We start from the raw sequence: 27,388 nt of genomic DNA, 5'->3' as shown, positions 1-27,388 counted from the left end.
TTCACAATTTTGTTGGGTGTCATTCTTTCTTCCCTGGCTTTTCTCCCAACTCGGGTTATTCGTAAATTGATAGATTGAGTTTAGGACTGGGAAGGGACAAATATGCGATCAAGGCGATGAATCAATGGATATCGATATATCTAGCTGGGAGGGAGATTTCTTAAGTCACCCTTGCCATCCTTGATCCAAGCCGGGTCGACCAGCCGTTCTCTCTCAGCGTAGAGTTGCTTGTAAGCTCCCCGGATTGTCCCGTCGCTGACATGAGCAACGCTAGAGATCTCTTTGGCAGTTTTTCCCTGTCCCATCAGGAAGGACGCCATGTAGATGGAAGCGGCCACAATCGAGAGTGGAGAGCGACCGGCAAGCTCACCGGTGGATGTAACCCGGTCAGCCAACGCAGACGACACGTTGGTGACTTGGAATGGAAGATCGAGAAGATTGCAAAACCGGTTGCAGAGATCGCTGGGTTTTGTTGATGTTGTGGCTGTATACGTCTCATTGGGGTCCGGAACACCTATAATTTTCAGAGGGTTAGAATTAGAATAGTCAACAGTGCAAATGAGTTTTTGTGGTGGTCTGAGCTTACCACCACTCGAGACTACGGAATTGATTCGCTCCAAGTTTTGAGCAGTGAAAAATTTCTCAAGAGCTTTGTAGATCCGCCCGATTTCCTTTTTGGTAACGCGTGTCACGGCAAATATCTCAGTGAAAGTTCGAGGAACTTTGCACTGCCGACAAGCAATGAATATGCACCCCGCGATGATCACATCCTGTGACTTGCCTTTGAATGCCTTTGCATCGTCCACTATCTTAAACAGATATTTGGCAGTGTCCGCCACATTTTTAGGGATATTAAATCCATCACAAAGTGCACCTATTTCCTTATAGGCCGCCAGCAAAGCCTTGTTGGTCTTCTCACTGGACATTTTATTTTGAGCCCGGTGCAACTCGCGGCTTCGAGATCCTCCAGCACCATATGAGATTTGGGTCTCAAGCTGGTTGCCATTCAGCAGCGGATTCGCTGCATCTCCAACACGGGAAGGATCATCGTTATTTTGGTCATCATTCGAGAACGTACGCCATTCTGAGTGCTGATCAATCTCTCTATCTGCCAATACGAGGCCGCAGCTCCCACAAATGGTCTCGTGGGAATCTGGGGTTACGAGATTGGGAGGAGTTTCCCTGCACTCGGGGCAAATCAAGTGAGCGGCGAGGTTTTCTTTCCACAATGTACCAGGTTCATTTCGATTCGCAGTCCCCAGAACGGTCATTTTCTTTCCCTTGGTAATTTTTTTTCCACTCAGTCGGTCGCTCTGGCGCCTTCTAATGGTTTTATAAGTAGCTGTGAGATTATGTTGCGATGCGTAAACACGTATAAACAACGGCGAATACAGTTTGGCGACTGCAATAGATCAAGGGCGCGATTGCCCAGAGAGCTCGAGGAAAGAAGAAAAAGTGGACAAATGGCAAAATCTTTATCCAGATCTTGACACCTAGAAGAATGCGTCCACTATCACTTCACGATCACGTTAGCTTTTCATAAACGAACGTATCTTTACTGATGCTGATTCAGATATCATAATATTTGCAAGGCAGGCAGAGGTAGACATGAGTGTGGATGGCATTTTTTGACTTCATAAAAGAAGCAGCTGGATGCGGACAGCCACGCAACCCTCAATGTAGCAAATCTTTCTCAGATTTACCTTTCACGAAACTGCTAAGAACTGTTCAAACCGCACAGAACAGTGCTCAAGCTCTCCGGCGCAAAAATCCCGGCGCTTCGAGATGAAGTCTTGAGGTACTCCAGCTGAGGCTTCCGTGGCGAGCCAGACTTCTAATAGTTCCCACGACGTTGAGTGAGGAGAAAGATCAGAGTTCACGACCGGTGTGGAAACGACGATTCCAGCTCTGGTTGATGCCCCAGAAACACTCCAGAAACACGTCCAAATCCAACTGCGATGTACTGGCACTTGTAGCAGGTGGATATCCAGGGACGGAGACTCAAGCGTGGAAGAATCAAAGGTGGTTGCGAGAGAGTTGTCGACTCTTGACCAGTGAAAGAGCAGCGAGGCCTCATTTAGGCAGATGGCGGCGAATATCACGTGATATACGATGAGTCAGCCAATTCATGCCAAACTCAATCCGGATCTTGACGAGAGCCAGCTGGGCATCAACGACGAACCTTTCCCGGGCAAAGCCACGATAAACAAAGTCTTGTCGTCTGCATCTTCCACATTCGCGATGATGTCTCAATCGCTTAGAGTATCGGTAAGAGTCATTGACGCCCCCATACTACTGCCATCGAGTTCCTGCTGACTGATCGCTCCGCAGCGTTGCCTCCTGGCCCGAATGGGTCGACAACCTCTAACAGCCGCTCGTCGCACTTTCATCGCTACCCCCATTAGACAAGGTATATACACATATATCTCTACAGTTACATAGAGGAACCCCAGCTTAGAGGCGGGTTGGGTATATACTTGATGGCTGACATGGAAAATTCTCGTACCTCTTTCCTAGCCGAGCTCGTGCAAGACATGTATCTCCGCGAGGTTCGTGCGTACAAGTTCCCGCCAAGTCAGCCCTCCGATGCCGATGCACACGTCCAGAAGTTCAGCGCTCCAAAGCCACCTCCATCCCCCGAGGAGGCCAACCTTGCCGCTGATCTTAAGGCATACGAGACACAGGAGGTTGAGGTGGAAGGTCAAGCGACTAGCAGCGAACCCGCCGTCGTCGAAGAGGATTGGTTTGAAGACGAAGACGAGGCGCCTGCTGCTCATTAAATTGGAGTACTCGCGGTGGAAGAGAGGAACAGCGAGCGCCCTTTTCAATAGACCTTGTGTATTTGTGAATGGACACCGAAAATCCTGTAAATCTATACATTTCAAAATATATATTTTGTTTCCTCGCCCGAATTTTTTATATGCTCCTTCTTATGAAATACCCCTGCTTGTGGGCTCAATGTGAGCTTGAACTGAACTTGCATTTTCAGAGCTTGGATTCCGTGTGCGCTGGTTTCTAGGGGAACTGTCGCACAGGACAGAATATCTCGACTCCAGAATTTATCTGGACGGATATTACCATTTCTATAGCCAGCATGCAACTACTCTGAATATGTACAAGGGACTTTGCCATACAGGCATAAGCTCGAAAAAGTTTAGATGGACATTGGAAGGAGGCTCAACTTTATTTGCGTGCATTGCTGGTCTTCCCGGACTCCGCCGCGACCGATGCGCTATCTAGAAACTACACAGAAGTAAATGTATGTACTGTACAGTCCAAGTACAGTACATGGTCCATGCATCGACAATGATACTCGGCGGCCATTTCACCCAGTTCACTTGGATACTAGTAGCGAACATAAAGTATCGATTAGAATCATGGCAAGATATATGATGCAAAGGGTGGCGGGAGGGAAAGAGAGAATAGCATCAAAACATGGATCGCTGTATTCGAAAATACAGAGTCGATACTTCATCAATCGCAACCAGTGTGCGGCAGGGCCCCGGATACTTTGTATGAAAGACATCAACCATATTTTGTAGCACGAACCCCAGCAGCCCAGCGAGCTCTAAACAAGGAAATCCAACACCGCTTCCAAGATTTGACTCCGTATGGCCGACCTTATTTCGCTCTGTCATCGTTGTCATTTGTTTTTCAGACTGTCAGCCACCTCTTCAAAGGAGTTCTGGGCCTGGCCTTGTTGGCCTTGTTTTCTTTTTGAGCCGGCCCGTCCGTTGAACATCCGCAGGTGGGATGCCAGCGCAGTGCTTCGTATCTGATCCGTATTCTCTCCGATCCAAATTTTTCTAATTATATAATCAGTGGTGCAAGAGCAACCGCTCGGGCATGATCATGCTTTAAGTTGAGAGCTGTATATTTATTTAAGCTTTGCGAAGTCCCAAGGAGCAATTGAGACAAAATCGGGGCCACCGGGCAAACAGTGCGCTGAGAGAAACAAAACCAAATGTCAGAAGCGACATCCGGTCTATAAATTGTATGGCGATTGTCACCAACTATGTTGAGGCGACGACCATCTTCCTCTCTGTCTCCTGTCTAAGCTTTCGTTTGTGTTGCGTTTAGTTCCAATTATTTGTTCGTTTTCACATCCTTTATTCCCGGCCCCTGTCTACAAGTACCCTGTAGATGAACATCCACCGCCATCGGTAGGCCGTCGGCGCACGGCGCAGGTAGGTTAGGTTGGTGGCGAAATATGTCGAAAACCAAGACACATCTGCGCTAAATAATAGTGTGGAGGAAGTAAAATTCGCTTGTCGAAGCAGCAAGATCAAAAAGTCAAGAACATGATGACGCTTAGTTAGGCTCACCTGTATCAAATCCTAAATTTAATGAATCCATAGTAGACACTTAGTTCGTTGCTAGTAGGCAGGCGGTGCTCGGCGGCTGAGGCTCAAACACGCCAAATGCCCACTTCGAATGCCTCACACATCCGGCGTTCTTTAAGCGGACTCAGCATGCTCTGCTGGCCCAGGGTGCGGACTGACGTGACTGACTGACTCCCTGTCAAGCCTGTTTCTGAGCCTGAGCCTGCTTCTGCTTCTGCTTCTCCTTCTTGTTCTTCCTCTCGTTTCTATTTCAACCTCGTTTTGCTCTTCTGTTGCCTCGCCCCTCGTTTGTCCCGTGTTCTTTTTCCCTTGTTCGCCGCCTGCCGCATATTCTTTATACTCTGGTTCTCTTTATCTACTGCCTGTAAGGGATCTTTGATACACGTCCACATCAGCCCTCTGGCTGCCCTTTCGTTAAATACTACTACTTTACTGCGTCGGCCCGCATGAGAATCGATCACCCCCATTTGACCCCCATCTCCCATGTAGGCTTCGAGGTTGTGAGTTTGAGTGGTACCGTACCCTCGTTCGCCTTCCGTGGTGAAAGTTGAACCAGAGCCAATATAACGGAAACTAATTTTTCCCTTCTTCTCTGTAGACCTTTTTACTTATCCAAGCTGTCTCTTCGTCTAGCCTTACCTACACATTTCCTTTCGAGCCTCCATCTTTTACCGTTTCCTGTTCCAGAAGCGCGCTTCCTTCCAATCGACCCCCCAAACAGGAAACCTCTCCTTGCGCCTTGCCAAAGCTGAATCCCGAATCCCGAATCCCGCCAATGGTTTTTAGCCTTATCGGTTTAAACAAGAAACCTTCTCGACAGAGAGCTGGCCTCTCCCCTGAAGCTGCATTCTGGACTTCTTGATCTTAATACATATACCTGCTCCGTTCAATTTGGCCTTGTTCTCCTTTTGAGAGCATGCCTAGCTCTGCCACGGAGGTTCAACATGACGCTACTCCTCCCTTCTCACGTTCCGCCAGCTATAACCACCTGCCTGCACGGGATTCCAACGTAGACCAATTGGATGTGAAAAGGCCTTTTTCAGAGACGAATCTACTGCAGTCATCCGAGAAGCAAGTGAAGGCGGATCAGGGTAGCTTTAGAACTGGCAGGAAAGTTCTACGCCACGCTTCTATCCGCTTAACAAATGGTAAACCAAAGGCAAAGGAGGTCATAACTTCATCTTTAGACGGAGATGACCAAGGCCCAACAAAATTGTCATCTCACAAAGTCACTGAGAAGTCCTTGCCAATTGAACGGCCTTCCAAATCACGCTCCGTGTCAAGCACAATTGCGACCTTAGCTCGCAAGCCATGGATCTCCTCACGATCTCCTTCTCCTTCAACACCCAGTGAAGTAAGAAGCAAGGGTGGAGCTTCTGCCAATACAATTCGCAATGGCACTTTAGGAAAAGATCCACATATCAAGACAGAGCATGCGTCTACCCAAGGGGTCTCCATTCGGGATATGCATCGGCGAAGGAGTGTTCTCGTCAAAGGCAGCTGGAAATCGGAAACCCCTGGAACCAAGCTAAAATCTGAAGATCCTGCTAGCTCCCAAAAACATCCGCCTATTCCCTCGCTACGCGGGAGAGCTTCATCGGACAGGCTCTTCGCCTCTTCCGCAGGGCCAAATGAAGATATTCCTCCTGTCCCAAGGAGGCGTACTGGCCAATTGCCCCAACTCAATGTAGACCCACCGCAAAAGAAGGACGAGCTTTGGTCCGTCTTTAGGGGTATCGATGCCGACTACCAAAAGTAAGTCATTCGGGCTAAGCGGAAACAGAATAATGTCAGCTAACAGAGTCTAGATTCTCTTCGAAAAGTAGTTCTCTCAAGGCCAACGTCCTTCGCTCATCCCTGCTTCCGTTTCTTTCACGCTACGCCAATCACCAATCCATCCAATTTCTCCGACCTGAAGACCTCGATAGACGTATAAATATCTTGAATAAATGGTGGACGGGGCTCCTCGAGGTCCTCAATGGGAGAACTAGCCAGTCTTTAAGCGGAGTCGATAGACCAGTATTTTTAGAAGCCATTGTTGGCATCATGACAAGGCCAGAATGGCGTATTCCAACCTTACATACTTCATCATCATCATCTTCGACACTTACGGCTCTCAACGTTCGAACCCCAATTTCCAGCTCTAACACATCCCTCGAATCAACCGGGACAGATTTTCTCATCGAATCTATACACCACAACATCCGGAACATCTTCGCTCAAAATCTCCTATCGCAAATCGGATATTGCGTTGACAAATTGTCAATGAGACAAACCCCTGCAAGTCTTGTAACCTTTGCTGGTAAAACATGCACTTATGCGTTCTTTTTTTGCCCCGGTGTTGCGGACATTCTTGTGCGACTGTGGACCACCAACCCCGATACTCTCCGAAGGGTTTTAAGTGGATTCAACGTGGACAGAAGCGCCAAGGCTGACGTTGAAACATCTGACCACATCGCGTCGTATTTCCCAGTAGCGCTGCGATCCTTATGCTTCAGGTCTCACGCCGCTACTGTCCGTTGTCTTCGGCGAAAGGCGCCTCCACCTCTGGGTGCGGCCAATGTTAATTGGTCAGGTCCATGGGTTTCCCGTTGGTCAGGGAGAGATACTGACCTTTTTTTCGTTTTTGCCAAGCATTTCCACATCTTGGTTGCGGAACTTTTACCCTCTGGATGCGAAAGGTCGAAATATGTCTTCGTTCCAGGACTTCTTTCGGTTCATGCGCAGATATTGACTGTTATGGAACATACTCTCAACAAACAGTCAACTGCTTCATCTGTGGATGATATTCATGGAATAACCTCAACAACATTTGAAGATTTCATCGATGGCACAGATGCTTCTGCTTCCGCCATACCATTGGGAACTGCAAATTCGCTGCGTGTCATGTCCGAAAATCGTCTCATTCTACTACTAAAGGACATTGTCACAGATCGGTCCCTTGAGTTATTTATAAAGCAAATGTTTGTGGAAAACTTTTGTGCAATCCTAAAGGTCGCCACCAAGAAACTGTCTCTCTTCGATCATAACGCATGCTTTGTTTTACTGGATTTCGTAGAGGAACTCGTTTCAGTTATCCCACCATATTGCGAATCAACCCAGCAACCAGACTTACTAGACTGGAAGTTTTGGTTAGATGTCTGCAAGCAAATGATGGAAAGTAACAACTCACTCACAGAAGTGAGGGCTTTCTCTTTCATTTATGCTACTTGGAATGAGATAAACAAGCTTGATGAGCGAAAAGAAGCGTTATGCTTGGGAATAATCTTGCACGAAACCTATTTCTACAGGTACTTTAATCATTGGAGCCCGATGGTACGCGCCTATTTCCACAGACTGCTATGCTGGCGGTTGGCCCGGTGTGAAGGAAAACCTTCTGCACAAGACTTGTAAGTAGTCGTGAAAAATCCCAAGTCACTGGATGGATGGGTGAGCTGATTGCTAAATGTCTTTTACCATCTAGACGTATATACAGTGCTCTGTTGGATAGGCTCACTGGGATCTGGAACTACTTCCTTCTCTGCCAATCAAAGGCTGAGAAGGATCTCATCCCGCCGCTATCGACTGCACCTTGCAGCCCAGCGCCTGGGCGTCGAATTCTTATCATTAGGAATGACTACCAGCCCTCCTCTTTATTTGTCTGTTTGGACAACATCATCCCAGCAACTTCTTCCAGCCTGCCATCAGCGTACAAAAGCCATGGTTCTATGACAGTCCTCGAGCCCAATAATTCGTGTTCCGAGTCACCCACCACATCTGGTAGAAGGAGATGGAAGGCACTGAAAACTATATTCACCGGCTCCTCGAATGTGAAACCAGGGGAGGTAACTCCAACGAAGAGTACCCATGATGAGAGCGAACACGGTGCAAACGACGCCTCAAACTTTGGGGATCCTGTTTCATCTGGACATGGAAACCCACAACCACCAGCGAAGAACCAACCAAAATACACCTTCAGGTTCTCCCTTCAGTGGAACGATCGTGGTAGATGGCCCTCCAAGAACAGACGGCTATTCCCACCTTCCCTACCTCTTCCCGCCCAGCTTTTCCTCCAATCTCTTCGATCAAAAGACGCAAAACAAATTGACTCAGCCGATGGATCCTCCAAGTCTCTCTCCGGATCCAACTCTGACGACAGCTCAGACAGCGAAGGTGCCGAGATAAACTCCATCTCCAAGACAACAGCAACAACGACAACCACCGCAGCTTCCAGCCTTACCCAGACCTCTACCATCGGCCACACTGCTTCCGCTACCACTCTAACTCCCAATCCAAAACCTAACCTTTCTGTCTTCACCGCATTCGAAACGCACCCGGATTTGGACGGGGAATTTCAATACCAATATCAATATCACCCCCTCACACCGAGTAAATATGCCGGCCGCGCGCTGGCGGAGTGGGCAATGGTTGTTTGCGAGTGTGACAATTTCTTCGCACGACGACGTGATGAGGGAGTTCCGAGCGACGATGCGGTCGAAATCCCGATTCTGGGCGTCGAGAGCTTCCGGAAATGAAAACTAATAATGATGTAATAGAAAAATATTGTTTTTTCGTTTCTTTCTCTTTCCTCTCGCTCTCTATCTCTCATAACACACACACACACACACACACACACACACACACACACACACACCGGCATCACCCCAACTTCTTTCTCTTTCCTTTTTCGCGACGGGGGTCATAATCGCTGTACAGCATCAATATCTGGACATAGGTATATATACACACACTTCTCCTACTTAATTTTTGTTATCACGTTGGTGATATCCGGTATTTCACAGTCTACGGCAGACAAAACAACAACTTTCTTTTCGCATACTTTTACCTTCACTTCTTTCTTTTTTGTTTTTGAAGCAAAACGCCCGCCCTCCCTTGTTCTTTGTCTGGGGCTTGCTTCTGTTGATAAAAATTTTCTACATTGTTTGCCTCCTTATTTTTCTTTCCTAATATGCCATGCGAAGCAAGGCACGGGTCTTGGCGCGGCGTTAATCAATTTGTGTTTCATTTCTTATTTAGATGGAATGGGGGACTTGTTTTTGCCGCTCGCTCCCCAACACTTTTCAGCACGTCTGCAAAAATCCTACATAGTATCATTCATCATAGTGTTATTCTGTTCTATTATGTTCTATTCTCTATTAAGGGCTAGTTCATTTGTGGGATGTATCGCATGCATTGCTGGCGTAGCATCGTCTCTCTTCATTCTTTCGATTCGTTTTCGTTCTATTATCAGTAGGATGATGGTGGTAATGGTGATGATTGCCATAGTGGACGTGGCGCTCGGTGCGTGTGCTTGTGTTTATGAGTGAGTGTACGGTGTGATTTTCAATACATGCACGAGAATGCATTTATTGGTTCAAGTAGATTCGAGCATAATTAAATCAAGATGATTTCACCCCTTCTTTGTTATACATCTACCTAACTCAGTCAGGCCTCACATCACATGCTTTGGATTTTGCAAGGATAGGATAGGGGGTTGGGGGGGTTTGCGATTTTCTCCCTCGCCTAACGTTCGGCTCCATGTATCTACATAATCACAAATATTACATTTTAACCCAGTTTATCATCCCTTGAGAAATATATGGTTTATTCTAACTCAGTTACAGTGAGTGGCATAGCGATTATCTCGGGTCCTAGTTGAAGTGGACGTGGTTAGATCTAGAAAATGAAAAGCTTTCTAACCCCGGGCATCAAACCGTTGGTTAGAAAACCTCCTCTCATCCTGATTAGAATAATCAATCACCTTTACAAATTCAAATCATGTTCAACTAGACAGTCCCAGGGAGCAGTGCTCATCATCTAGATCAAACATCTATAACTTCTCAGCAACATTCATCAGCAGAGTGTATCAACTAGATAGATATTCTGCTAAAAATGACTTTCAATGATTAGTATATACTTCTTCTTACATCTACAGATGAATAATATATGAAGTAATCACAATATCAAAGAATTGCAAGATTCTAGAAAAAAAAAAGATAAAAAAGCTGAACTCTTATCAACACCTAATCATGTTGATGCTCAGTATTTGCTGTGGGCATCAACATGGCTAGAACTAGATGAGACAAGACATAGATCGAGTTTTAAACCGAGTTTTAACCCTTTTCCTCCCTTTTTTTTTTTAAAGGACCCTGCGATCCTTTGGCGTTGTAATTACTAAATATGGAGGTTGGTGGGAGCTAGCTGTAGTTTGAATTGTCGTGAGGAGAGCCGGGTTTCTAACCACGTTCAACGAGGTGCCTGGATAATTGCTGCTCTACGGGCTGGAAATGATGAATAATCCCACGAATGGCATCTGTAGGCAAGTGGGAGGGAATAGGAGTAAAAGCTATATTTTAGAGAGAGAGACAATGTGTGTGTGTGTGTGTATTAAGGAGGCAAGAGGAATACACTCAACCATAGAGTTCTAAATTGAGACAGGCTTGCAGGACTTTGTTAGAGTAGTTATATCAACGAGACAAATAAATCGACGATGCGCATCTAGAGCACAATATTTCAACACTTCGCTTCCAAGTTTGTTTCTTTTCCCCCTCCCTCTCTTGCTGGAAGTATTCAAATTTCAGCTTGAATGATAGAATCCAGCACAAGCAAAGAAGCAGGCCCAAGTCCACCAAAAAGAAGGAAGCATGAGAACCTTAAGAGGGAACATAAATGATCGTTATATAGAAAAAGTTTATCCAAATCCCAACTAATCTACAACTCCCTCCTCCTTTGATTACAAAGCAGTTCCGACAGAATCTGAAGTTTTCGATGTTTCTTTCTCCAATGATTCCGTCGGTTCAGAGCTTTGCTCAACAACCTCCTTATCTGGCCCAGTTACAAGCGGTCTATCATCACTGGCTTCCATCTCCGCTTCGACAAGTGTTGGTGGTGGCGCTTCTAAACCATTATCTTGGCACGATGTTGGTGAGGTGGGCATTGGGTTTCGCGATACCGACGACGATGTCGTTGCGGAGTCGACAACAGCGGGAGCAAGGTCAGCGGATTCTTCTGTCGTAATTGGTGTGGATGTCGCTTCGGGAGAAGCATCCGTATATGTAACGGTAGCTCCGCGTACAGTAGAAGCCTGTTTCGAACTCTCGCTAAGCCTTGGCTCCAGATTTGCGGCAGAAGGAAAATCCGGTGGTGATATGGATTTAGCCTTGGCGGGAGGTGTGTTGCCAACCACGAGAATTCCATCTCCACCTATTTGCCATACATTCCAGGGGTCTACGATTTTGACCGTGGGAGCGGCAGGCATTTTAACGGGTTCTGCGGCGGGTACAGCAGCAGGAACGGCGGGCTTTCTTCTAGCTGGTCCCCTCGCTCGGCCCTTTCTAGCATCGCTCAGAGGCACTTTCTCAACAAGCTCTTCGGGTTCGGGTTTCTTCCCTTGAGGCTTGGGGCCTTGAGGTCCCAACTTCAGCTGGCCCTCCAATTGCGAGAGAAAGCCAGCCTTCAAGGCAGCGATCTTGGACCCCCCAGGTCGAGAGGGGATAGGAGGCTTTGCCTTTACAACTGTAGGTGCTGTGGTATCAACAGAACTGGTAGATGTCGTTTTTGTTAGGTTTTCGTTGGAATTGTGCGATAGTGTTTTTGCTGGTCGTACAGGGACTTGAGGTTTTGGACGATTAGGGATTGTAGGCGGTTTTCTAGTCTCGGTCGGGCTTGTTACGCTTCCTTCTACTGGGCGTATCGGTTTTGAAAGCCGCGCAGGAGAAGTAGGTGTTGCGGGTTTTGTTGGGCTTTCAGGTGAAGTTGCTGTCGTCACCTCCTGTGGAGTCTGGACTGTTGTGACGAGTCGTTGACTGTCAGGAACATCCTCCCAAATATCCTTACTTGGGAAACGCTGTTTGCACTCCGAAATGGATGTCTTTTCATCCTCAAGGTGGCTTTGCTCGTTTGATGGGGATATAGGACTTGGTGCAGCCCCATGCCTGCTCTGCAAAGTTTGATGCTCTGGCCGTTCCAATGGGGACTTCTCCTCATTACCGACATGTTCACTTGGAACATCTAGAGTTGAGACTGTAGCTTCCAGTTGTAAGCATTCCGGAGCATCTTCCCAAATATCCTTACTCGGGAATCTATGTGGCATAGGTTGACGTTTAAATCGCTCTGTAGACGCAGTTATTTTCGCCTCCTCATCGTCGTCTGGGAATAGTGGTTCATATTCTCGAACGTCTTCAAGTTCTGTATGCATTTCCTCGCGTTCCTCACTTCGTGAGCCAAACCTCACCCTGCTTGACACTCCACCATGGGTAAGGGATGGCTGGCTACTCGGACGACTTTCAGTGCGGCTGTGTGATCGACTTTGACCCTTAAGAGTGGGAGAGCCGTGCTCGAAAGTGGGCGAGATGGCAGGTGGTAAATGCTCTGCACCTGGTTCGATTTCGTCTGCTGCAAGCACAGGGGCATCATTTGGACCCTCTTCGGCCCAACTAGGCTCCTCCAATGACTGGGCGCCATGTGGTTTATGGTCCTCTGGTGCGGGGGCAAAGCCATCAGGGTGGTGTTGGCGATGAAGCGGCTCATCGATATGGATTACTTTCTCCTTCTCCTGAAGGCCTGCTTGTGGAACACTACGTTTAGTATCTGCTGCTGATGTAACAATATATTCCTTAAGGGGATTCTCTACTGAGTCTTGTGACTGGTGATACTCACCCTTGGACAAAACAGATTCAGGAGGTGCAGATGCAAGCCGAGAAGTAAGTTCGTCGGTCGCCAGGTATGCCAGTTCTTCCTGGGGTATGCCTGGAACGTCCGCATGAGTTGCTATAAAGAGTTAGATTCACTTCCTAATAGCAAGAGTGCGTATAGTTCTTCTAACTGAATCGTATCTTACCCAAACCAAGACCTGTGCTCGCGGAGGTCTTTACAATCCTATTCAAATCATCACCGCTTAAAGCCCACTCAGGCCGTTCATGCCCTAGGCCTGGTCCATACAGGCCCTGTTCTTCGCGTGCCAGTTCATCAGGGTGTTTGTCATACCAAGCCCTTTCAAAATTGCCAGTCGGGTGAACTCCATGGCCGTGAAGCCCATAGCTACCCGGTGGAAGGGAGTTTTCTCGGCTGCTTTTAGGACGCTGGTGGATGTTCCCGGCTCGCTGTTGCCCACCGCTACTTACTCCGTGGTGATGCCCTTCATCACAATACGGAGATGGCGACGGGGCTTGCACATCGCCTGCGTTAGGGTCCATTGGTACACGCTGGCCAATTTCAGGGATACCTCCTTCCTCTCCATACTGTATGGATGTTCTACGGTTCGTTGAAGAAAAAGAAGATACCTGTTGAGAAAGGCTAGGCATTAAATTTCCGGACCCCGGGCGATCCATATCATCGAGGTCAGGGGAGGATGTAGCATTCCCAAAACCCGCGGCGGCAGCCTGTTGTGGGCTGGTTCTGGTGACGGCCCGCACCTGCGCTTCAGCGCTGGAAGATGGCAATGATGGCTTCGGAGCGTGAAGATGTAGGTCGCGATTCACATTTCGTGTTTCCACAGGAGGGTCGTGGCTTTCCTCCTTGTTCTCCATGCTTGCATTTTGGTAATCTAGGCCCTCATATTCCATCCCTTCCTGACCAACCGACGGCAGAGCAACACTCGGAGGACGAGCGGGAGGACGAGCGGGAGTATTGGAAGCATCGCTAGAATGTTGATTTCTCGTACTCGACCCAGCTGGCAATTCGTTTAATGGTGACGGAGCATAGCCATCGTGATTAGGGGACACAGAGCGACCGACGCGGCGGCTGTTTGGGCGCGGAGGCACTTTTGGCATTTGAGACGATACGGTATTTGGAGACCGTGATGGACGGGGAGGAACTATTGGAACCGCTTTCGTCGACATCGTGTCTTACCGATTGGATAGTAGCGAACGGTCAAATAAAAGGTAACTGAGCTGCTAATCCTAATTAGTTTCTGGGCTTTTGAGAAAGTAGTTGAAGCAAGATAGAGAAGTATGCTGCTCTTCGAAAAGAAGAAAACAAAACAAATGAAGAACTTGGTTCAGTCTCTCCGCCTAAGCTGAAACCCCTCCCCTGTAGACCTTGTATCTTCTGCCTGTTTTCTTACTTTCTTGAATATGTTGATTTTGCTCGCAATGGTTTTTCTTTTCAACTGCGAAACCATATCCCTTTTATTGCCTCCATTCCTCATCTTCGCTCGAGCATTTGCATAAGCCCTCCTTCATTTCCGTTTGCTTCAACAACCCAAAGTAACTGGGTGATGAAGAAGCTCATGTATGACTCGGTCAAGGGGAGGGGCATGAAACCTCGACTAAGCAATCAAGGCATGCATCCAGGCGTTGCAGAATCAATAATGTGGGGAACAGCAATCATACTTAACAAACAAGGGGAATGGAATAAGAAGAGGGATAGATAGCGGGAACGTTCTGTTCAATTGGTTTGCACAACCTCAACACAGGGAAGCTGAGAACGAGGATTTTTGTGATAGATACTGTGTGCGCATTGCTTACCTTTGTCGGTCTCTGGGATAAATTCTATCCCTCATCAACGTAAGTATCAGCTCAACAGGTAGTTGACCCAGTTTAGAGGGTGTAGGAGAGCGAGCGGGACGAGCTCAATCAAAGTCCAAGGAGATGGAACCCAACGTGCAAAAAACAGTAATATCGGCTCGTAAATGGGAGATATGTATTTCTTCTTAGCATTAGCTGGATGTTTATATAGAGAGTAGATCGAAGAGAAAGAGATTGAATCGGAGATTGTGTTAGGATTTCGAGAATTGCTGGAACGGGGTTGGATGCGGCTTTTTCTCTGCCACAGCCTTGGTATTAATACCCACTGCCCAAAACAGCCAGCATGACGTCCCTGGTCGCGCTGTACCAAGGCGCCTGACTCCGTATGTGGCTCCTGACCATTGGCTGTAATTTATCTCCGTATATGGCGGTAATAATTACCAACTAATGGGGTATTAGTATGAAAGGTCGTGCGCCGGCGTACAATTGGTCGTCGCGTTTGCGAGCCCCATCCCCATTGGCTAGCCTTTGGAACTCGGAGTCTAGATCGATGGGGAGGCGATGAACTGTGTTTCTTTCTATCCATAACATGATTCTGGTTACTCGTTGTCATTATGCATGCAATGTTGCAAATCCAGGGGTAAAGCAAATTTCGAGCTTCCCTCAATTCGGCCCACGTAATCAAAAAGAATTAGAACATGACTTGCTCACGCCGTTGCTCAAGTGTTCCTAAGTAGATGGAACTACAGTGCATAGAACTTAAAGACCATTCACATGGCTAGGTGGCTTCCACGCTATTCTGAAGGTGAAACGAGGCTTGTTACAATACAATCGATCCCGTTGCAGGGATACGGACTCAAGGAGGAAATCGTAAAATATCGATTTTTTTAATAAGAAGAGGTGTTATTACTCATAACTAATAGTGAAACAATAGGTAGAACTCAGAGGTCTCATCCATCAGAGGGCTATACTGCGTAGGTCAGGCATGGCGGGGGAATGGTGGGGTGAAATGCCACCCATAGATGTGATAAAATGCCTCTCATGAAAGGCGGCATTCACTTGGCATCATGATTTATTACAATTTTGCTTGTTTTGTCCTTCCCCAATGCACCAAAGAATTGCATGCATGAGGTTTAAACTACATCGAACAACAGCCATTATGAAGAAGAGCGCCCAACTTTCTAAAAAGGGTAAAAACACGGTCATTAATATTTGGAATTTTTGGGATTCGTACTCATAAAGACAAAGGAAAACAAAAAGGAAAGGGATTTGAAGGGGAGGGTGTTGTTTGTAAGAAAGGCCCATCTAATTAATAGAAAAAGAGAAAATAAATCGTAAAGCCACTTTTCCTTTTTAACTAGGGAGGACACGAAAAAACATAAATGCCAAGGGAAATGGGAGACAGGGAATCCAGGGAATGCAAAGGAGGGGATGGCAGGAAGAATGAAACCAACCAAGGTTTGCAAAGGGCCCATGTCAAGTCGCCATATTTCGCCCGCTTTTTCACATGTAATGAGGAAAGGGAGAAAGTAAAACGCCTCCTATTTGCTCATCACCCAGATGGCCATGTATTTGATTATCCCCTCTTTTTGTCGCTCTGGCATTTTTTGTCTGAGGGAGTGTTGGGGCCTAGCCAATTTATTTCTTGGTGGCCTTCTGCGCGGCCTTGGTGACCTTGCCAGCAGTCTTGTCAGACTTGATGACGGACTTGATGACACCGACAGCGACCTGTATGGGTTTAAGGTAATTAGTCAACGGATTCACATATATGAATAGCGAAGAATTTAAAAACTTACGGTTTGTCTCATGTCACGGACAGCGAAACGTCCAAGAGGGGGATAGTCAGTGAAGGGCTCCACGCACATGGGCTTGGAGGGAACCATCTTGACGATAGCAGCATCACCAGACTTGATGAACTTGGGGTTGTTCTCAACAGACTTTCCGGTACGGCGGTCGATCTTCTCAATAAGCTCAGAGAACTTGCAAGCAATGTGGGCAGTGTGGCAGTCGAGGACTGGGGCATAACCAGCGCCAACCTGGCCGGGGTGGTTAAGGACGATGACCTGGGCATTGAAGGATTCGCAGCCCTTAGGGGGATCATTTTTGGAGTCGCCAGCAACGTTGCCACGGCGGACTTCCTTGACTGAAACGTTCTTGACGTTGAAGCCGACGTTGTCGCCAGGGTAACCAGCCTGGAGTTGTTGGTGGTGCATTTCGACGGACTTGACTTCAGTGGTGACGTTGGAGGGAGCGAAAGTCACGACCATACCGGGCTTGATGACACCAGTCTCAACACGTCCGACGGGAACAGTGCCAATACCAGAGATTTTGTACACATCCTGGAGGGGAAGACGGAGGGGCTTATCGGTAGGACGGGTTGGGGGTTCAATGGCGTCAATGGCATCGAGAAGGGTTTTACCAGAAGACTTGCCAGAGGCAGTCTCCTTGTTCCAGCCCTTGTACCATGTGCAGTTGGGGGAGGGTTCAATCATGTTGTCACCCTCGAAACCAGAGATTGGCACGAAGGGAACAGCCTTGGGGTTATATCCGACCTTCTTGATGAAGTTGGAAACCTCCTTGATGATTTCGTTGAAACGGGACTCGGACCACTTGGTGGTGTCCATCTTGTTGATGGCAACGATGAGTTGCCTCACACCAAGGGTGAAAGCAAGCAGAGCGTGCTCACGAGTCTGGCCATCCTTGGAGATACCAGCCTCGAACTCACCAGTACCGGCAGCAATGATGAGGATAGCGCAGTCAGCCTGGGAGGTACCAGTGATCATGTTCTTGATGAAGTCACGATGGCCGGGAGCATCTAAGCGGATATGTTAGAGTAGATACTCTGGAAGTTGAAATCTGCTTAAGAAGGGTAAAAAGCACTCACCAATGACAGTGACACTGTACTTCGGAGTCTCGAATTTCCAGAGGGCAATATCGATGGTGATACCACGCTCACGCTCAGACTTCAGTTTGTCAAGGACCCACGCATATTTGAAGGATTTCTTGCCCAACTCTTCGGCTTCCTATAGGTAGACAGTTAGAATATGTTTAGGGAAATGTTAAAACCTGTTTTCCCTGGGAAATTCTCCCCGAAAATAAAAATATCACAAAGCGCATCAATGAGAATTATGATTGGTTGGAGAAAAATGATGCCAAGTGGAGGGGCAATGCATGGGTCAGTTGCGCTGGATGTATTGTGGCTGCAGATGAGGAACTAGCGAAAACCAAAACAGAGGGGTAACAGAGCCAAAAAAAATTTTTGGAAGTAAAATGAAGACAAAAATTCTTCTTTACCTTTTCGAACTTCTCAATGGTACGGCTGTCAATACCACCGCATTTGTAGATCAAATGACCTATCGAGAGTATAGTGGTCAGAAAAGTCTCGCGATACAGCCATAGTGTGTTTGGAGGGGTTGCTTACCAGTGGTGGTAGATTTGCCCGAATCGACGTGGCCGATGACGACGAGGTTAATGTGAGTCTTGTCTTCCTTACTGTGTGATGGGAAAGAACGCCAGAGTTAGTCGAAGAAATTAATCAAGATGGAATCGGTGGATGCTTACCCCATGGTGGCGGGATTTAAATGTGAAAATTGGGAGAGTTTGGGATGGAAAAAGATTCGATATCTTGTAGTTCTTTGGAAGAGACTAGAAGAGACCAGGAGAACGCTCAGATACTACGGCCAAGAATGCGTAGAGGTGCTGGAAAGGTCAGTTAGAAAATATGGAAAAGCTATGGAGAGGTAGGATGTTGGAACGGGGAGAGGAGGCGGGGCATGAGGGTTGAGAGGATACGTACTGAAGCAGACGAGCAGAGGAAGAGGGAAAGGGAAAAAATTTTTGTGCGAAGAGAGGGGTTTTTGTATGCTTTCTGGGCGGGGGAAAGTGCAGGAGGCGAGCCTACTAGGCCATTTTTGTACATCACGTGCTTACTCGCTGTATTTTTGGCGGGGCTCATTCAGGGCCGCTACAGTTACCACTTTTTGATAAGTGTCGTTGGCTTTGGAAATAGGGACCAAAAGATAACTGAACTGCCTTTATTGCTGGCTATTAGGGAGACACTGACTTAAATATCAATTATAGTAGAGCAATTTTCCATACCTGCCTTCAGACATGAAATCAGCAAATCTCTTCACTCGAATTATTCAGTCCCAGATGTTCATGTTACAATGCTACAGCTGTTCTGTATTATGGCCAAATTTGGCATATCTTGAATTTTTGATTCGGGGAGTATCGATGTAATAGCAGTACATGTATTTTGTTTTTCAAAAGGTCGAAAGAACCGGAGAGAAACTTGTTTGAAAGCTAGTTGTATCAGCCTCTCCGTAAATTAGGCTACCTTGAGCCACAACGACGACCAAACCAGGAGTAAAGTTAGGGTAGTTCGAGAAAGTTCACGGGGTGACTCATTTCCATTGACAGAGAAGATGAGTTGTCTTTGCCCTAGTTTTCTCTCCATCGAGCCCCGCAGGTTGTGCACTGCAAATTTGTTGTCAAGTCAGCATTGGTCTTCCCTTGTTTACGTTTGCAAACATATGTGGATTTCCTTTCCCTTGTAAAGCTCCAAAGTTGGGAGGGGGAGGAGGCAGGGAGGAGGCAGGGAACCGGCAGGAGTCCCGATTTTTTCTAAAGCTTATATCGTACCTTGAAGAATGTAGTCATTGGTTCGTCGGCGCTTCGAATCTGCAATTGGTAAAAATATGCACGGTCGCCATCACAGCCTTCCGCGGGGCATTGCGCTGCAAATAATAATGATGGAGGGAAGAGGGTAGTCAGCAGTCGTTGTACAGATACAGGGACAAGGCATTGACCAAAATAGCAAAGGGGGAAATCCTCAAAGCGTGGGGCAATTAAGGGAGTAAAATGGAACAGCTCGAAAATTTCCATGGTCATTCATTATATGTAGGTGGTTGGTGACTCACTCCCTTGGCTATCGGCGTTCTTCCACTCATCTTTCCCCCCCAACACATCAGAAACCTCCTTCCGCTTCATCTCCGTCCTCTCGTAGTACGTTCGGTCGAGGATATATTGGTAGGGACAAGTGCGGCATTCGAATCTGTTGACACCTAGTGGGTAGCGAGGGCTGGGATCTGCCCGGGAGATGGTAAGGGCATTGCTACAGTTTGGACAAACTAAGAACACATTTTGCGAATCAAATGGTGGCCTACTTAAACGAGAAACTTTGCAGGACATTCAAAGTATTGGGGTGAAGCTTTGAGGATACTCACATGTCAAAGGCATTTTTGGCTGGAATTCTCAGATGATTGAATTGATTGAATCAATGACTATCCAGAGATATAGTATATTATAGGTAGCGATATCATTGTCACACCGAGGGATTTCCAAAAATGGATACAGTGTGTGAGCTCATTGCATCCCGCCGTTGCTCTCCAGATGTGCTGCCGTGGGTCTCGTCCACTATGCCTTATTGGCCGATCTGCGAGCAAAACATTCCCGCGCGACTAATTTGTTCTATTAAATCCCTTGAATTAAGCGCCGCACTTCTGCGTGGCTAGCCGGAATATATTTGTTCCTATATTTTTACAGATCCAGAGGCTTGGCTGATACAAACACTCAACACGACCACTAACAACCCTAATAGCAAGAATAAGGACTGCGACTATACCGAGCCTCTCCTCCATCGCGGCTTTACCTGGCAGGTCAAAATACTTTCGTTTTTGTTGACTACGACAACGGCGAAGCATCATAGCTTAGCGCTTGGTTGGTCGTCCCGCCCCCGCATCATCAACTCCAGGCTTCCAGCTTCACCGTTGAGTGTTGATTTGCTTATTTATTCCGTGACAATTCCGCATGAGTAAATTTTGACGCACTCCTACTTCCGTATTCATAGGTCTCTCAAAATTAGACCAAACTTCGAAACCCCAAAGCATACCCCGCGCTCGGGTTGCAATTGCCCTCTTTTACGCAAACGGGAAGCAATAGACCCAACACAATGCGCCCGGAGGATGACAAGAGAATAGCGGACGATGAGGTGTGTTGAATCAATCCATACCTTTCATCCTTTCTTTCAAATGTAGTGAAAAGGGCAAATTTCTCACAAAAGTTCTGGTATTTTTAGGGAGCCAGTCCTGCTGAGAGAGTTGCCGCAGCCTGCCGGGAAGATAACACGGATGCCCTAGAAGAAGTCCTTACAGAGATGGAGAGTGGGAAGAAAACAAATGAGGAAATTGCTGCGTTTTTCAACAGCGTTACGGATCCCTTGGGCAATCATGCGCTTCATATCTGTGCTATGCATGGAAGCTGTGAGTGGCATAGCCTCTGTCCATAACAATAGACTCTACGCCCGACTCTCCATTACCCTGTGTCTAGCGACCCCAACCACCATACGTACACCATGCAATCCTACTTCTAAGAAGGAACAAGGGTGAATGAAGAAAATCTAACAATCTATTTCTATACGCCCAACCGCAGACCACGCAGCCGATTTCCTCTTCGATATAGAATTTTTCGAATGCGACCCAAGAACTCGACTCGACAAAGAAACCCCCCTTCACCTCGTCGCGCGCTACGCAAACGACACGAGCCGTTACAATTCTGTCACAGATGCCATCACAATGGTTAAAATGATGTGCGAAGCCGGCTGCGACCCGCGGGTAACGAATAAAAATGGCGAGACGCCTTCCCGATTGCCGGATATGATTCCAGAGGAGTTGCGAAGGGAACTGAGGCAGGCGGAATATCTACTAAATGAGGGGTTGGGGTTACAAGATGATCCTGATAGCGATGGCGATGGTGCGCGGGCGGGGAATAGCGCGAGTGATTCTGAGTGAGGATAGATAGTGCTTGGGTGGTGTGAGAGAATGTCCCGTTTACGAGTCTTCTTCTTGTTGTTTTTCTTCCTCGGCTATATTAGATCAATTCAACGTTTCTGATTAAATTCCATTCGCGTATGCGAAAAGCTAAAAGAGAAGAAAAAGGCGAAAAACAGAACGAAAGAAAGCTGGAAGAAGAAATAAGGGGGGAAAACTGCCTTTGGGTACCACATGCATGATTTGCTGTTGTTTAGCGTCTGTTTCCTTGTTGTGTCCGATTTTTTTTTTTGTTTCTTGACTTTTTTATTGCAGTATCCGTCCTTCCATTTACCCTCGAGTTATTTGTTATCCACCTCTTCTTACCTATCTATCCAGGTATTTAGCCCATGCATTCCCCACCCGGGGCCCTTCTCCATTTTTGGTTCCCATTCTTATACTTACTTGCTCCCTCTTCCCCCCTTGCACTGCGCAAAGAGCAAGTTGTCCAGCTACATATATAGATATATACCCACATGTATAAGCAAGAGAGTAAAAGCCCTCGTGGCACAGGCACGGATGCATATGCGCATTTTCCCTTTTTCATCCGTATATCTTCGCTGTTGTCTGGGGGTGTCCTATTGTATCTTCTCTTATCTCTTCCAATAAGAGGTTGTTCTTCCATGCCCAAGGACATTGGGGCAATATCGATGGATATATATGGCTTCCCTTTATATGGACAAAAAAGCGCTTAGGTCTAGCTAGCCCTGGAGGCCTGGTTCCTTTCACTGATTGTTATTTGCTTCATTCAAAGGGCAATGGTCTAGTAGAGAGCGGGGAGAGTTCGAACATATAGATTTTAAACCATTTATTATTTGAAAACTGACATCATACGCTCCAGAAATTGCAAAAAGAAGAAAGAAAAAAAGACAACATTGAAATCGTAAACTCCTTTAGCAACAAAAGGGGGAAATAAAAGAAGTTGGGAAGAAATACATGCAATAAGTTTAATTTTATTCAACCAACATATTCGGGAGGAGGATATAACAAGGAATGACAGACTCGTCATCAAGCATCACTGTCCCCATCACCATCACCATCCTCCTTCCCGAAATGCAACGGTTCCCGAATCCCCAAACTTCTCTTCAACCTCTTCTCAAACGCCTCCACCTCCTCCTGTCTCTTACCCGCCGCATCCATGCTGTCAACCCCATCAAGGGTCCCTTCACTAAATCCATACACCTCCCGTACCAGCCCAGACACGCCCGCGACACCTACCTCAACCTTTCCCCTAGGCCCAACAAGATACTCCACAACCTCCTCCCCACCATCCATCTCCCGGTTACGCACGATATAACCTTCCTTACATAGGCGCGCCAGCAGCCTATCCGTGCGGTCGATGGGTGTGAAGTTATCGGCGTTGACGCGACGGAGGAGGCGGTCTAGCTTCTGTTCGCGTATGGAGCCGCCGGAGAGAAGGATGGCGGATATTATGAAGGTGTAGATGGCGGTGTAGGTGCTTTCGGTTACGGAGGAGGGCGCTCTTGTTGGCGGGAGGATGGCTGGGGTCCGGTAAGCGGCGGGGAGGATGGTTGTGAGAGTCCAGGTTTTGGTGGTTGTGGCAGGTCGCTCGGTGCGTTGGGCGGCTGGCGGTGCGAGGAATTGGTTAGACGTATTTTCACCACATGGATGTTTAGATATTCCCCTATGTGTGCTGGCAAGCACGGTGGAGGAAGGGATATTACGTTTTTGAAAGCTCAAAGTCAACGGAAGGGGAAAGAACATGAAATAAAACACAAACCTCTCCTTTGACTAATCGTCACCTTCTCCCTCAACGGCTGCTCCACCATCTGCATGCCGAATTTCTCCATCAACTCCCTCTGCGCTCCGTCGAAAACTTGCCTAAACTGCCTCGACCCTTGCTCCCCCAGCACTTTGTCTCTGATATCGGTTCGCCGGATGACCTGCCGCGAATACTCGCTCGCCAGTGCGAGTCGTACAAGCTTCTTGACCATTACCTCAATGGCTCTGTGAAGCTGGGTGGAGATCTCCGGCGTCGACCGGCCATCTGTAGAAGCATCTGAATCGGAGTCAGAGGCCTGGCGCCGCTGTCGTTTTTGTTGCTGTGTGGGTCGTTGGGAGGGACCATGCTGGGGATCAAACGAGGCCTCAGAATTCACATTCGACTCATCTTCGTCGTCGGGCTGTTTCAAAAGAGAGGAGGAATCGTTGCGTTAGTTCGAACTCTCAGAAAACCTCGTTGAAGGTTCGATTTGACCTGTAAGGGAAGAAGGAAATAATTAGATATGATAGAAGACGTACAGCGCGACGGCGGTTGCGCACGACGGGCATTCTTTCAATGCAAACTGTAATCTTCCTGCTGGATTTTGGGGGTTACTCGGTTAGCTTCGTTATTATTAGGATAAGGTGGTAGCAGGTCGATAGATTCGAATGCAGAAATAAATAAATTGGTCAACTCTTTTGAGTATTTCGTGAAGAGCGACTTTGAATTTAATTAAGTAGTTAGCAGAGGCGCGAAGACGCGATAATGACATATTCCGTTTTTCGCACCATTTATACTTAATAGTTTGATCATATCTCACCCTCCAAGCAACAAGCATCATTGGTCTAGTGGTAGAATTCATCGTTGCCATTCCTTAATGGGATCTAACTCGATGAGGCCCGTGTTCGATTCACGGATGATGCATTAAACAATACTGACTTTATTTTTCCCTATTAATTTCTTCTCTTTTTTCCTAGTCTAATTTCATGCATATATTTCCATTCTTCTACGGATATGAGAGGGGATATGTATGATATGTATACTCGTAGTTTTCTTTCAACAACCCGATTCTAGAAGCCATCATGCTAAAAAAAAAGCCCGTCCCAGCAACGTTCAGACCGTCCAACTCTGGCAGATCTACGTCGCCTGAGCCAAGGAAGAGATGAGGGCGTGAGAAACTGCAAAGTTATCTGTTTGACTGGCGCTCCATGATCGGCTGGCTTGCATCGCGCAGAACGCTCGTGTTTCTTGCATCAGCGCACGAGCCAGGCCCGTTAAAAGCCACAAGAGAACCAATGAAACCGCCGCATCTCCATCCTCCATCAAGAGACGGAGAAAAAGATGGGGAACACAAAAAGAAGCTAATTAAAAAAAAAAAAAAAAAAAAAAAAAAAAAGGGAAGATTTGACAAATCCCGTTCTCTTAATACGCCACCAGATGAATGCCGCTGTTTATAGAGAGAGCTGGCGCATCGCTCCTTTGCTTCCCCTCCCTGAACTCTCATTCTTTTCAAGTCAATATAAGAATCACTTCACGCTTTCTCAATCCTTCCCCGGGACCCCAGGTGGTGTCTCCTCCTTGTCTTGAGCACGGCGGGTCAAGATGAAGAATTGGGGCATGGCCATCAACCGTGTGGTCGCGGACAGCCTCATCGGCCGCCGCTTCAGGCTGGAAAATTCTGGCCATGTAAGCAAGCAAAGAAAGAATTAGATAGAAAGACAGGGCAAGAAGAAGAAGCCTTACAGACTGACGATTTCATATTCTTATTTCACCTAGCGACATGAGCGGAAGGGATCGCGCTTCTTGACTGAAGTCCGTGCCGGCCTCACCACCTTCTTTGCCATGGCCTACATCATCTCTGTATGTATTTTGGGCCCCTCTGTATATACAAGTAGTATCCATTGTGGCTTTGCAAAATATGGCAAGAATAACAATAATGCTAACGGTCCGGAAGGTCAATTCCAACATCCTGACTCAATCTGGAGGCACATGCATCTGCAGCGACCAGGAAAACCCAACATGTGCCGGAAACACAGAATACGAGTTGTGTTTGAATGCGCTCAGACGGGACTTCATTACGGGCACTGCAGCGATTGCCGCCCTTTCGTCGTTCTGTATGGGTTTATTTGCCAATATGCCAATCGCTCTGGCTCCTGGAAGTACGCATCCCTCTTTTCGGAGAAAACAAAATATAAAAAATAAAACAAAAGTGGCTAATAAAGCAACTTCGCTTCCAGTGGGCTTGAACGCATATTTCACGTATAACGTTGTTGGATTCCGTGGCACTGGCCCCGTTCCCTATCGCCTTGCGCTTACCGCTGTCTTCATTGAAGGGTTTGTTTTTGTGGGTTTGTCGGTATGCGGTATGCGCCAATGGCTTGCAAGAGCTATTCCACGGTCGATCAAACTCGCCTCGGGTGCTGGCATTGGGCTCTATCTATGTGCGTTTAATACCTTTGGGTTTTACTTGATTTTTCTATCCTAGAAACACCCCCCCAAGGCCACGGGCTCTAACGATATCTTTGTTGTTTGATTTTAAAATAGCTCTCATTGGCTTAACGTACAGTGCCGGTATTGGTGCCATCACTGGTGACCGAGCAACACCACTCTCCCTTGCTGGATGTGTGGAGAGCGAGATGATAGATGGCGTTTGTCCCTCCGGAGCCAAAATGCGCAACCCAACGTTTTGGGTTGGTCTTTTCTGTGGTGGTGTCTTCACCTGCGTCCTCCTCATGTACAGCGTCAAGGGCGCCATAATTGCCGGTATCCTCCTCGTGTCCATCATCTCTTGGCCCCGGCCGACAAATGTCACCTTCTTTCCACACAATCCCCAGGGAGACGACTCATTCGATTTCTTCAAAAAGGTCGTCACTTTCCACCCCATCAGGAAGACATTGGCAGCCCAGGACTGGAATCTCGGCAGCGCAGGGGGCCAATTCGGCCTGGCGTTCATAACCTTCCTATACGTCGACATTCTCGATGCGACAGGCACGCTATATTCCATGGCGCGCTACTGTGGCGCAATTGACGAGAGAACGCAGGACTTCGAAGGATCAGCCGTCGCCTATATGGTGGATGCATTTAGCATCTCCATTGGTTCCCTCCTCGGCCTGTCCCCCGTGACAGCCTTCGTTGAATCCGGCGCCGGGATTGCCGAAGGAGGCGCCACGGGTATCACCGCTATGGTTACGGGGCTCTGCTTTTTCGTCTCCATCTTCTTCGCGCCTATATTCGCCTCGATCCCGCCGTGGGCGACGGGCTGCACGCTCGTCCTGGTCGGATCGATGATGACCAAAGTCGCATCGGATATCAACTGGTCGTATATTGGTGATGCGGTGCCTGCTTTTGTTACACTGGCGGTGATGCCCTTTACATACTCGATCGCCTATGGTCTTATTGCTGGGATTATGTCATATATCCTGCTCAATACGGTGGCCTTCGTCCTCGAGAAGGTCTCGGGTGGCCGCTTCGTGCCGCATAACAAGGACCTGAAGGAACCGTGGTCGTGGAGGATTCCGGGCGGGATCTTGCCCGGCTGGCTAGTTCGGTTGGCGCATGGGTATGTTTTTCCTTCATTTGATTCCGCATATTTTTGCCTCCTACCATATATATATATATATATATATATATATGTGATAACGGCCAAACTAACATTCCCGCTTTCACCTCAAAACAGCAAGAAAGATTTCTGGCGCAAAGACGTCTTGGACAGGGACGATCAAGATTACTCATTAGCCACCTCTGCTCAAACCGCAGATGCTGGTGGATACGCCGGCACGGGGGATAAGAGCGCCGTCGCCATTGCCGCTTCGACGAGTGATGGTGGCGATGCGCAGAAGGAGAAGTAATGCAGGCTAGATAGAAGAAGCAGCAGGCTGCTTGCTGGTCTTGGGTTGTGATTTGGACGCTTGAGTTTCTTCCAGGGCCCGGTGAAGTAATAAGTTATATATGGATTATTATGTTGGAAGTGTCTGCGTTTCCAAGGAGAGGATAATCCCGTGATATTCTATCGTGGTGTTTCTTGTTTGGAGTTTCACTATCCTCTCCAGACCACCGACCAGCATATGTATG

General features: G+C 47.5%; 10 protein-coding genes and 1 non-coding gene across 11 annotated transcripts; 6 read left to right on the top strand and 5 right to left on the bottom strand.

Annotated features, from left to right (window-relative positions):
• Nucleotides 1-140: 140 nt before the first annotated feature.
• On the bottom strand, nt 141-1,997 carry HCBG_06723 (transcription initiation protein; the record flags this gene model as incomplete). Its single annotated transcript, XM_045433772.1, has 2 exons — nt 141-514; nt 587-1,997. 2 exons carry the CDS (start codon nt 1,269-1,271, stop codon nt 141-143), a joined length of 1,059 nt encoding a protein of 352 aa, XP_045285253.1.
• Nucleotides 1,998-2,112: 115 nt separating this feature from the next.
• HCBG_06722 (uncharacterized protein) lies at nt 2,113-2,910 on the top strand (the record flags this gene model as incomplete). The annotated part of the gene is made up of 3 exons (XM_045433771.1): nt 2,113-2,268; nt 2,332-2,410; nt 2,518-2,910. The coding sequence occupies 3 exons, from the start codon at nt 2,113-2,115 to the stop codon at nt 2,778-2,780; spliced, it is 498 nt and encodes a 165-aa protein (XP_045285252.1).
• A 2,349-nt stretch (nt 2,911-5,259) lies between these two features.
• On the top strand, nt 5,260-8,873 carry HCBG_06721 (uncharacterized protein; the record flags this gene model as incomplete). The annotated part of the gene is made up of 3 exons (XM_045433770.1): nt 5,260-6,098; nt 6,170-7,732; nt 7,819-8,873. The coding sequence occupies 3 exons, from the start codon at nt 5,260-5,262 to the stop codon at nt 8,855-8,857; spliced, it is 3,441 nt and encodes a 1,146-aa protein (XP_045285251.1).
• A 1,855-nt stretch (nt 8,874-10,728) lies between these two features.
• Nucleotides 10,729-14,161, bottom strand: HCBG_06720 (uncharacterized protein; the record flags this gene model as incomplete). Its single annotated transcript, XM_045433769.1, has 3 exons — nt 10,729-12,332; nt 12,396-13,091; nt 13,162-14,161. 3 exons carry the CDS (start codon nt 14,159-14,161, stop codon nt 11,056-11,058), a joined length of 2,973 nt encoding a protein of 990 aa, XP_045285250.1.
• Nucleotides 14,162-14,550: 389 nt separating this feature from the next.
• Nucleotides 14,551-15,833, top strand: HCBG_06719 (uncharacterized protein; the record flags this gene model as incomplete). Its single annotated transcript, XM_045433768.1, has 4 exons — nt 14,551-14,633; nt 15,127-15,171; nt 15,571-15,658; nt 15,723-15,833. The coding sequence occupies 4 exons, from the start codon at nt 14,551-14,553 to the stop codon at nt 15,831-15,833; spliced, it is 327 nt and encodes a 108-aa protein (XP_045285249.1).
• On the bottom strand, nt 15,812-18,487 carry HCBG_06718 (translation elongation factor eEF-1 alpha; the record flags this gene model as incomplete). Its single annotated transcript, XM_045433767.1, has 6 exons — nt 15,812-16,516; nt 16,585-17,603; nt 17,673-17,811; nt 18,083-18,141; nt 18,210-18,280; nt 18,350-18,487. The coding sequence occupies 6 exons, from the start codon at nt 18,352-18,354 to the stop codon at nt 16,427-16,429; spliced, it is 1,383 nt and encodes a 460-aa protein (XP_045285248.1).
• A 485-nt stretch (nt 18,488-18,972) lies between these two features.
• HCBG_06717 (DNA-directed RNA polymerase III polypeptide) lies at nt 18,973-20,179 on the bottom strand (the record flags this gene model as incomplete). Its single annotated transcript, XM_045433766.1, has 4 exons — nt 18,973-19,264; nt 19,430-19,524; nt 19,708-19,917; nt 20,014-20,179. 4 exons carry the CDS (start codon nt 20,024-20,026, stop codon nt 19,229-19,231), a joined length of 354 nt encoding a protein of 117 aa, XP_045285247.1.
• Nucleotides 20,180-20,372: 193 nt separating this feature from the next.
• On the top strand, nt 20,373-21,955 carry HCBG_06716 (ankyrin repeat protein; the record flags this gene model as incomplete). Its single annotated transcript, XM_045433765.1, has 3 exons — nt 20,373-20,777; nt 20,865-21,048; nt 21,218-21,955. 3 exons carry the CDS (start codon nt 20,739-20,741, stop codon nt 21,574-21,576), a joined length of 582 nt encoding a protein of 193 aa, XP_045285246.1.
• Nucleotides 21,956-22,388: 433 nt separating this feature from the next.
• Nucleotides 22,389-23,986, bottom strand: HCBG_06715 (uncharacterized protein; the record flags this gene model as incomplete). The annotated part of the gene is made up of 3 exons (XM_045433764.1): nt 22,389-23,180; nt 23,336-23,738; nt 23,857-23,986. The coding sequence occupies 3 exons, from the start codon at nt 23,884-23,886 to the stop codon at nt 22,603-22,605; spliced, it is 1,011 nt and encodes a 336-aa protein (XP_045285245.1).
• A 165-nt stretch (nt 23,987-24,151) lies between these two features.
• HCBG_11059 lies at nt 24,152-24,241 on the top strand. Its single transcript has one exon. It is a non-coding gene; the product is annotated as a tRNA-Gly (tRNA).
• A 693-nt stretch (nt 24,242-24,934) lies between these two features.
• Nucleotides 24,935-27,165, top strand: HCBG_06714 (purine transporter; the record flags this gene model as incomplete). Its single annotated transcript, XM_045433763.1, has 6 exons — nt 24,935-25,003; nt 25,094-25,177; nt 25,272-25,476; nt 25,555-25,758; nt 25,862-26,876; nt 26,994-27,165. The coding sequence occupies 6 exons, from the start codon at nt 24,935-24,937 to the stop codon at nt 27,163-27,165; spliced, it is 1,749 nt and encodes a 582-aa protein (XP_045285244.1).
• Nucleotides 27,166-27,388: the final 223 nt, after the last annotated feature.

Source organism: Histoplasma capsulatum, assembly GCF_000150115.1.
Source record: "Histoplasma capsulatum G186AR genomic scaffold supercont2.10, whole genome shotgun sequence".
Classification (NCBI taxonomy): Eukaryota; Fungi; Ascomycota; class Eurotiomycetes; order Onygenales; family Ajellomycetaceae; genus Histoplasma; species Histoplasma capsulatum.
This window is presented reverse-complemented; position numbering and strand designations above follow the sequence as displayed.